The following is a 7500-nucleotide window of genomic DNA, read 5'->3' on the forward strand; positions in this document are numbered from 1 at the left end:
TAATCTCACCCAACTTCACCCCACTCAACCTAAGCCAACCTCACCCAACTTTACCCAAACCTAACCTAACCTCACCCAACTTCACCCCACCCAACCTAAGCCTAACCTAACCTAACCTCACCTCACCTCAACCCACCCAACCTAAGCCTAACCTCACCTCACCCAACTTCACCCCACCCAACCAAAGCCTAACCTAACCTCACCTCACCCAACTCCACCCCACTCAACCTAAGCCTAACCCAACCTCACCCGACTTCACCCCACCCAACCAAAGCCTAACCTAACCTCACCTCAACCCACCCAAGAACCACGAGTCAACAGGCACCATGAATGAGAGTAGATTCCTCTTTATCCACAGAGTCGGGTGCCTGGGTCGGCGTAGAGAACAACACAGTCGTCAACGTGAAGGCACAGCTCGGGTTCACGGCTTTTCTCCCTTGCTCCGTCCGCATGATCGGGGACAAGCAGGTAAGTGTGCTTGGAGAAGGTGGGGGAGCAGGAAGAAGTGGGGAGGGGAAGGGAGGGAAGGGGTGGGGAAGGGGTGGGGAGGGGAGGGGAGGGGAGGGGAAGAGGTGGGAGGGGAGGGAAGGGGAAGGAGGGGTGGGGAGGGGAGGGGGTAGAGTAGGGGAATGGAGGAGGAGGAGGAGTAGGGGGAAGTAGTGGTAAAGGGATGGGAAGAGGGAGGAGGAGGAGCAAGAGAAGGAGGAGGAGAAAGGAGGGAGGAAGGAGGAGAAGGGAGATGGTGAAGAAGACGGTTAAGGAAGAGGAGGAGGCGGACGGGGGATGAGGAAGACAATAAAAAGAAGAATCGGAATAAGGAGAAGGAGGATTAGGAAGAGAATATGAAGAAGAAAAGGAATGTGATGGAGGAGGAAAGGTTAGAGGGGTAGGTAGGAGGAAGGAGGGGAAGACAGGAAGAGGAGAAATGGGGATCTTTCTCCTAGAGACAGAGACGGATGCGAGCTCTATCTTTTTTCCTCCTCTTTCTCCTCTCTCATCTCTCTCTCTCTCTCCTCACTCACTCTCTCCTCTCTCTACCTCTTCTCCTCTCCTTCTCTCTCTCTCTCTTTCTCTTGTTCGCGTTCCACTCTCCTCGATTGCTCCGAGACAGAGAAGGAAGGAAGATCTTCTTTTTCTTTCTCTTTCTCTCTCTCTATCTCGCTCTCTCTCTCTCTTTCTCTTGTTCGCGTTCTCTCTCTCGTTTGCTCTCTCTTTCTCTCTCTCTCTGTGTCCTTCTCTCTCTATCTCCCTCTCTCTCGTTAGCTCTCTCTCTCTCTCTCTCTTCTACTATCTCCTCTCTTCTCTCCTCTCTCCTCTCTCTCTCTTCTACCCTTTCTCTCTCATCTTACTCTCTCTCTCCCCCCCCCCTCTCTCTCTCCCCCTCTCTCTCTCTCTCTCTCTCTCTCTCTCTCTCTCTCTCTCTCTCTCTCTCTCTCTCTCTCTCTCTCTCTCTCTCTCTCTCTCTCTCTCTCTCTCTATCTCTTTCTCTCTCTTGCTCTCCCTCCCCCCCTCTCTCTCCCTCTCACTCTCTCTCTCTCTCTCTATATATATATATCTTTCTCTCTCTATCTCTATCTCTCTCTCTCTATCTCTCTCTCCCTCTCACTCTCTCTCTCTCTCTCTCTCTCTCTCTCTCTCTCTCTCACTCTCTCTCTCTCTCTCTCTCTCTCTATCTCTCTCTCTCTCTCTCTCTCTCTCTCTCTCTCTCTCTCTCTCTCTCTCTCTCTCTCTCTCTCTCTCTCTCTCTCTCTCTCTCTCAATATGCAGATGGATTAAAAAAGCGTGCATTAACGCAAGGGAAAATGAACGCAAAAATGACTTGAACGCGGATTAATTTCCTATTCATTTAGCTCATAGCAAAAGTTAAGAGGCAAATATGAGGCCGAGGAACAATTAATTGAAAGCAGAAGAGCAGGAATGCTTGACGGTTTATGCTAAAAGAGTCTAATCTCATGGCGATCTGGGGGGGGGGGGGGATTTTGATGTATGGCTCGACTGTGCTGGAGATATTGGCAGAGGGGGAATAGATAGAAAGATAGAAAGAATGAGAGAACGAGAGTGAAAATGAGACTGAGAGAGAGAGAGAGAGAGAGAGAGAGAGAGAGAGAGAGAGAGAGAGAGAGAGAGAGAGAGAGAGAGAGAGAGAGAGAGAGAGAGAGAGAGAGAGAGAGAGAGAGAGAGAATGAGAATGAGAATGAGAATGAGAGAGAAAGAGAGAGAGAGATAGAGATAGATAGATAGATAGATAAATAGATAGATAAATAGAGAGAGAGAGAGAGAGAGAGAGAGAGAGAGAGAGAGAGAGAGAGAGAGAGAGAGAGAGAGAGAGAGAGAGAGAGAGAGAGAGAGAGAGAGAGAGAGAGAGAGAGAGAAAGAGAGAGATGGTGAAAGACATAGACAGAAAAAGAGAAAGAGAGAGATAATGAAAGACAGAGATAAAATAAGAGAAAGAGAGAGATAGTGAGAGACAGAGACAGAGAAAGAGAAGGAGGTAGTGAAATACATAGAGAAAAAGACAATGAAAGATAAAGAAAGACAGAGAGAGAGAAAAAAAAGAGATATATTGAAAGACAAAAAGAGAGAAAAAGAAAAAAAGAGAGAGAGATATCGAAAGACACACAGAGAAAAAAACAGAAAGAGAGAGATAGTGAAAACCAGCGAGAGGGAGAAAGATTGATAACGCCCCTTCCTCACACTAAACGATCCATCTTTTCCGTCCCGCACCAGATTTCGTGGATCCGGCGGCGAGACTGGCACGTCCTGACTTCCGGTGTCTTCACGTACACGAACGACGAGCGGTTTTCCATCACGCACCGAGATGGAGCCGATGACTGGACGCTCTCCATCAGGTACCTGCAAGCGAGAGACAACGGTACCTATGAATGCCAGGTGAGTCTCAATTTTTTTTTTTTCTTTTTTTTTTTTTTTTTGGGTGGGGGTGGAGGGTAGGGGTTGAGTTTGTTCTATTGTTGTTGTCGTTGTTTTTGTTTGATTTATTGGTTATTTTTCAAGGATTCAATGTTCCGTGAGTCATTGTGTAATTGTATGATGCGTAGTATGGGGTGTTTGTGGGTTCGTTTAATTCTAGTGAGGTGGAGAGGAGTCACTGGTTATCTATATCTATATCTATCTATATATATATCTTTATCTATATCTATCTTTCTATATATCTACACACACATACACACACACACACACACACACATACACACACACACACACGCACGCACGCACGCACACACACACACACACACATACACACACACACACACGCACGCACGCACGCACACACACACACACACACACACACACACACACACGCACGCACGCACACACACACACACATGTACACACACACACACACACACACACACTGCACATCGACCTCCTTTCCCTCCCTCACGCATCTCCCTCATCTCTCGTCCCGTCGCGTCTTCCCACGAATGACTCTCCGTGCAACAATCTTCGTCTTTTTCATTCTCATCCCGAAGCCACATAGTCAGCATTCTTAAGCCACGCAACACGTTTAACTTCTTTGCTGGAATTATCTCAATTCTTCCGCTTTTGATGATTCTGTTTGTCTTTCTTTGTTTTGTTTTTCGCGTTACTATAATCTGTATTTTTAGAATCATATTTTGCTACATCTGTGTTTTGTTTTTTATATCTATTTGGTATATGTAGATTTACTTTAGTAATTTAATTTGAGTCGGGATGTATGTGTGTGTGTCTGTGTGTGTGTGTGTTTGTGTGTGTGTGTATGTGCGTGTGTATGTAATGTCTACATGAAAACGAGTCCGGACAGTCGCAAAGTCCACAACCAATATTGCCTGTTTCGACTCATCTATTCGGAACACATGACACGTTTTCGAACCTGGTGATTCACGCATTAACACTGCTGGCTGATGAACTCGAAGGTGGTGGGTCTTGTGTAGATATACGCAAACTGATGCATAGATATAAATGGAGACATAGATATAGAGCATATAGATATAGGTAAATCAACAGCGAAACCAAGAGGGAAATTCTATCTGCCATCCATCCATAAGAAGACAAATCAATAAATGGATTCCTTCCTTTTTCTTTACCCCTTTTTAAATCAGCTATAGAGCGCGCTTTTCTACTATGAATACAACAGGTAATAGCAATAATGACGGGAATAATGTGCAACATATTTCACCCCTCCTCCCCCCCCCCAAAAAAAAAAAAAAAAATCGCATCGGAAATTCTTGTCGCTGAGAAGGAATTTTCATGGTCCAACGTATCTTTTGTTGCAGCCTTTGTATTGAGACTGTAAATTCTCGGGAAAAATTCAAGCCCCTTGCCTAAGTACAGAGGGGGAGAGAGAGAAAGAATAAGAGGAAGGAAGAAAGAAAGAAAGAGATGGATGGATGGGACATAGAGGGAGGGAAGGGAGGAAAAGGTCAGGGGTAAGGAGGGAAAAGGGAGAGAGGAAGAGACGAAGAGCATTGAAGACGAGAAGGTATCAAAACGATAGAGAAAGAGAAACAGAAATAGAGAGAAAGAGTTAGAGAAAAAGAGTCAGGGAGAGAGAGAGAGAGAGAGAGAGAGAGAGAGAGAGAGAGAGAGAGAGAGAGAGAGAGAGAGAGAGAGAGAGAGAGAGAGAGAGAGAGAGAGAGAGAGAGAGAGAGAGAGAGAGGAAGGGTGGAAAGAAAGGAATGGGAGGAAGGGAGGTAGGGAGAGGGGAGGGATGTAGGAGGAAGGGATAGAAAGGGAGGGAAACAGATAAAGAGAGAGATAGAGAGAGAGAGAGAGAGAGAGAGAGAGAGAGAGAGAGAGAGAGAGAGAGCAAGAGAGGGAGGGGGGAGAGGAAGAGAAAAAATGAGATAGAATACATGTAAGTAATAAAGAGGGAAAGGGTGAGAGAGACGAGAGAATGAAGGGGAGAGAGTGGTGGAAAGAGACTTTAAGTGAGGGGAAATGTGAGAGGAAAAAGGGAGAGAAGGGAGATTATAATGAAAATATAATGATGATATTGAATATAATGATGATAATAAGAATAATGGATACTAAGGATAATTATGATAATGATGATAATTATTATCATAATCATTGTTGTTATTATCATCCTTTTGATCATCATTATAACAAAAACATTATGATAATAACAGTATTAATTGATAATCAGAAAATCAGAAAAGGCAGATAAAGAAATAGGTATAAGGATAGATAAGAAAAATCAGCAGTTGCATTAAAGGAATGCAGAACGGAAATGTTGCAATTTGGTTGCTTAGCTGGTATAAAGAAGGAGGGGAAGTGAACGAGAGAGAAAGAGAAAGAGAGAGAGAGAGAGAGAGAGAGAGAGAGAGAGAGAGAGAGAGAGAGAGAGAGAGAGAGAGAGAGAGAGAGAGAGAGAGAGAGAGAGAGAGAGACAGAGACAGAGGAGATAGAGAGAGACAGAGACTGAGGAGATAGAGAGAGACAGAGACTGAGGAGATAGAGAGAGACAGAGAGAGAGAGAGAGAGAGAGAGAGAGAGAGAGAGAGAGAGAGAGAGAGAGAGAGAGAGAGAGAGAGAGAGAGAAAGAAAGAGAGCGAGAGAGAGAGAGGCAAAGAGAAGAAAGAAAGAGAGCGAGAGAGAGAGAGGCAAAGAGAAGAAAGAAAGAAAGAGAAGTGAACAGAGAAGCTTTCATTTATGGTTTGGCCAGAGTGGAAGCCAGATCGGTGGTATCGGAAGAGCTAAAACTAAAACTAAAAAGAGATACAGACAAACGCAAAAAAGGGAAGGATGAGGGAACGGCCCGTAGGAAGGAAACAAACAAATAAAACAAAACAAAATAAAAGAAATAAAAAAGATGGAAAGGAAGGGAATACAAGTAGATGTTGGGAAAGTGGAAGGAAAACAGATATATAGATCAAAGTGCTAGTAGAGAGGGACAGGGGGAGAGGAAAAGGGAAGGGGAAAGGGAGTGGGAGTAGGAGAGGGAGAGGGAGAAGGAGAGGAAGAGAGAAAAAGAAAGGGAGAGGTAGAGAGGAGGTTATAGAGAGGGAAAGGGGGAGGGGAAGGGGAGAGGAAGAAGGAGAAGGAGAGGGAGAGGGCGAAAGGAAAAAGGAGAAAGAGAGGGAAGGGGAGAGGAAAAGGAAGAGGAGAGGGAGAAGGAGGGAGAGAGAAAAGGGGAGGGGGAAGGACAGGGGGAGAGGGAGAAAGAGAAGAGGGAGAATGAGAAGGTGAAGATAAAGGAGAGAGAGAGAGAGAGAGAGAGAGAGAGAGAGAGAGAGAGAGAGAGAGAGAGAGAGAGAGAGAGAAAGTGATAAAAAAGACAAACGGAAATATGAATTATAAAAAAAAATGCCTTTCTCTCACCCTAAAAAATAGTGTCGATTTGCGGTCGTAAGTAGTTCTTTACACTCTAAGGGTTCTGTCACAATTGTTCAGGTTTCTGAGGGACTTTTTTTTTCTTTTAAGTTAGACCCTGAAGCGACGACAAACAAAACACTCCTTTGCTCTATTCAACAGATTCGTTTTTGTTTTTTTGTTTTTTTTTCTCACTAATTTTCTTGTGGAATGTTTTATGGGCATTTATGTACTAATCTTCGTTTACTTTTCCTGGGGTGGGGTTGGGTGGGAGTAGGGGGCTGGACAGAAGCTTTTATGTGAAAAAGGGAGAAAAAGGGTAATTGGTTAAGGTCATCATTTGCATGGACATACATGGGGGAGGGAGTCCTCTAGCGAGAGAGAGAGAGAGAGAGAGAGAGAGAGAGAGAGAGAGAGAGAGAGAGAGAGAGAGAGAGAGAGAGAGAGAGAGAGAGAGAGAGAGAGAGAGAGAGAGAGAGAGAGAGAGAGAGACCTATACCCTTGCATTTACTATCGGTAATTTTTCCTCCTCATTCAGCAAGTTTAGAAACAAATTTGCCCACATTGTTGGCAAATTAGAGGCGTGTATCCCCCATGTCCCTGAAGTCATTTGTCTGAGAGATACATCATCGTCAACAATACTGTCCACAACTATAGGAAAATAAGAACAGGAAGAGTCACCTCTCTCTCTCTCTCTCTCTCTCTCTCTCTCCCCCTCTTCCCCCCCCTCTCTCTCTCTCTCTCTCTCTCAAGAAGGAAAATGAGTGCGTATGTGTGTGATTACCATGGATCATTGTGCCATAGTTACTAATCCTTTTATGATTGGGAATACGTGGTTATGGGAGAAAGCATGGGCGCAGGAAGGTATCAACTCCGAGTAGACTGATATAGTATTGTCAGCGTTGGTGTATTTATGTGTGTGTGTACGCTATGTATTCACCTATATAGGTATGTGTATATATATATCCATGTATGCATTTCATTCCGGCGATGATACTAGAGACATGTAGCTTGCAACACCATCGTATATCGCGGCGTGTTGTGAAACGACCATATCTGTGATTGCGCTAAAATTCCAGAAGCGTAAAATACGAAGCTCCGTTCCCTGATAGCGTCATGTTAGATGGAGAGGCTGTTGTCGTGGCTCTCGGCGCTGACGAGTTTTTTTCTTCATCAAAACATTTATGA

The 7500-nt window shown here is 44.6% G+C and overlaps 1 protein-coding gene across 1 annotated transcript in view; it reads left to right on the forward strand.

Moving 5' to 3' along the window:
- The window catches only part of LOC122265633 (limbic system-associated membrane protein), a 56882-nt gene that overhangs the window by 23244 nt on the left and 26138 nt on the right, over positions 1 to 7500 (forward strand). Inside the window, exons 2-3 of the mRNA XM_086554438.1 lie at positions 359 to 468; positions 2728 to 2889. Of these exons, the coding sequence (XP_086410564.1) occupies positions 359 to 468; positions 2728 to 2889 (272 nt within the window). The remainder of the gene's footprint in view (positions 1 to 358; positions 469 to 2727; positions 2890 to 7500) is intronic.

Source organism: Penaeus japonicus, unplaced genomic scaffold (assembly GCF_977035675.1).
Source record: "Penaeus japonicus unplaced genomic scaffold, GWHDUDI00000001_assembly GWHDUDI00000029, whole genome shotgun sequence".
Classification (NCBI taxonomy): Eukaryota; Metazoa; Arthropoda; class Malacostraca; order Decapoda; family Penaeidae; genus Penaeus; species Penaeus japonicus.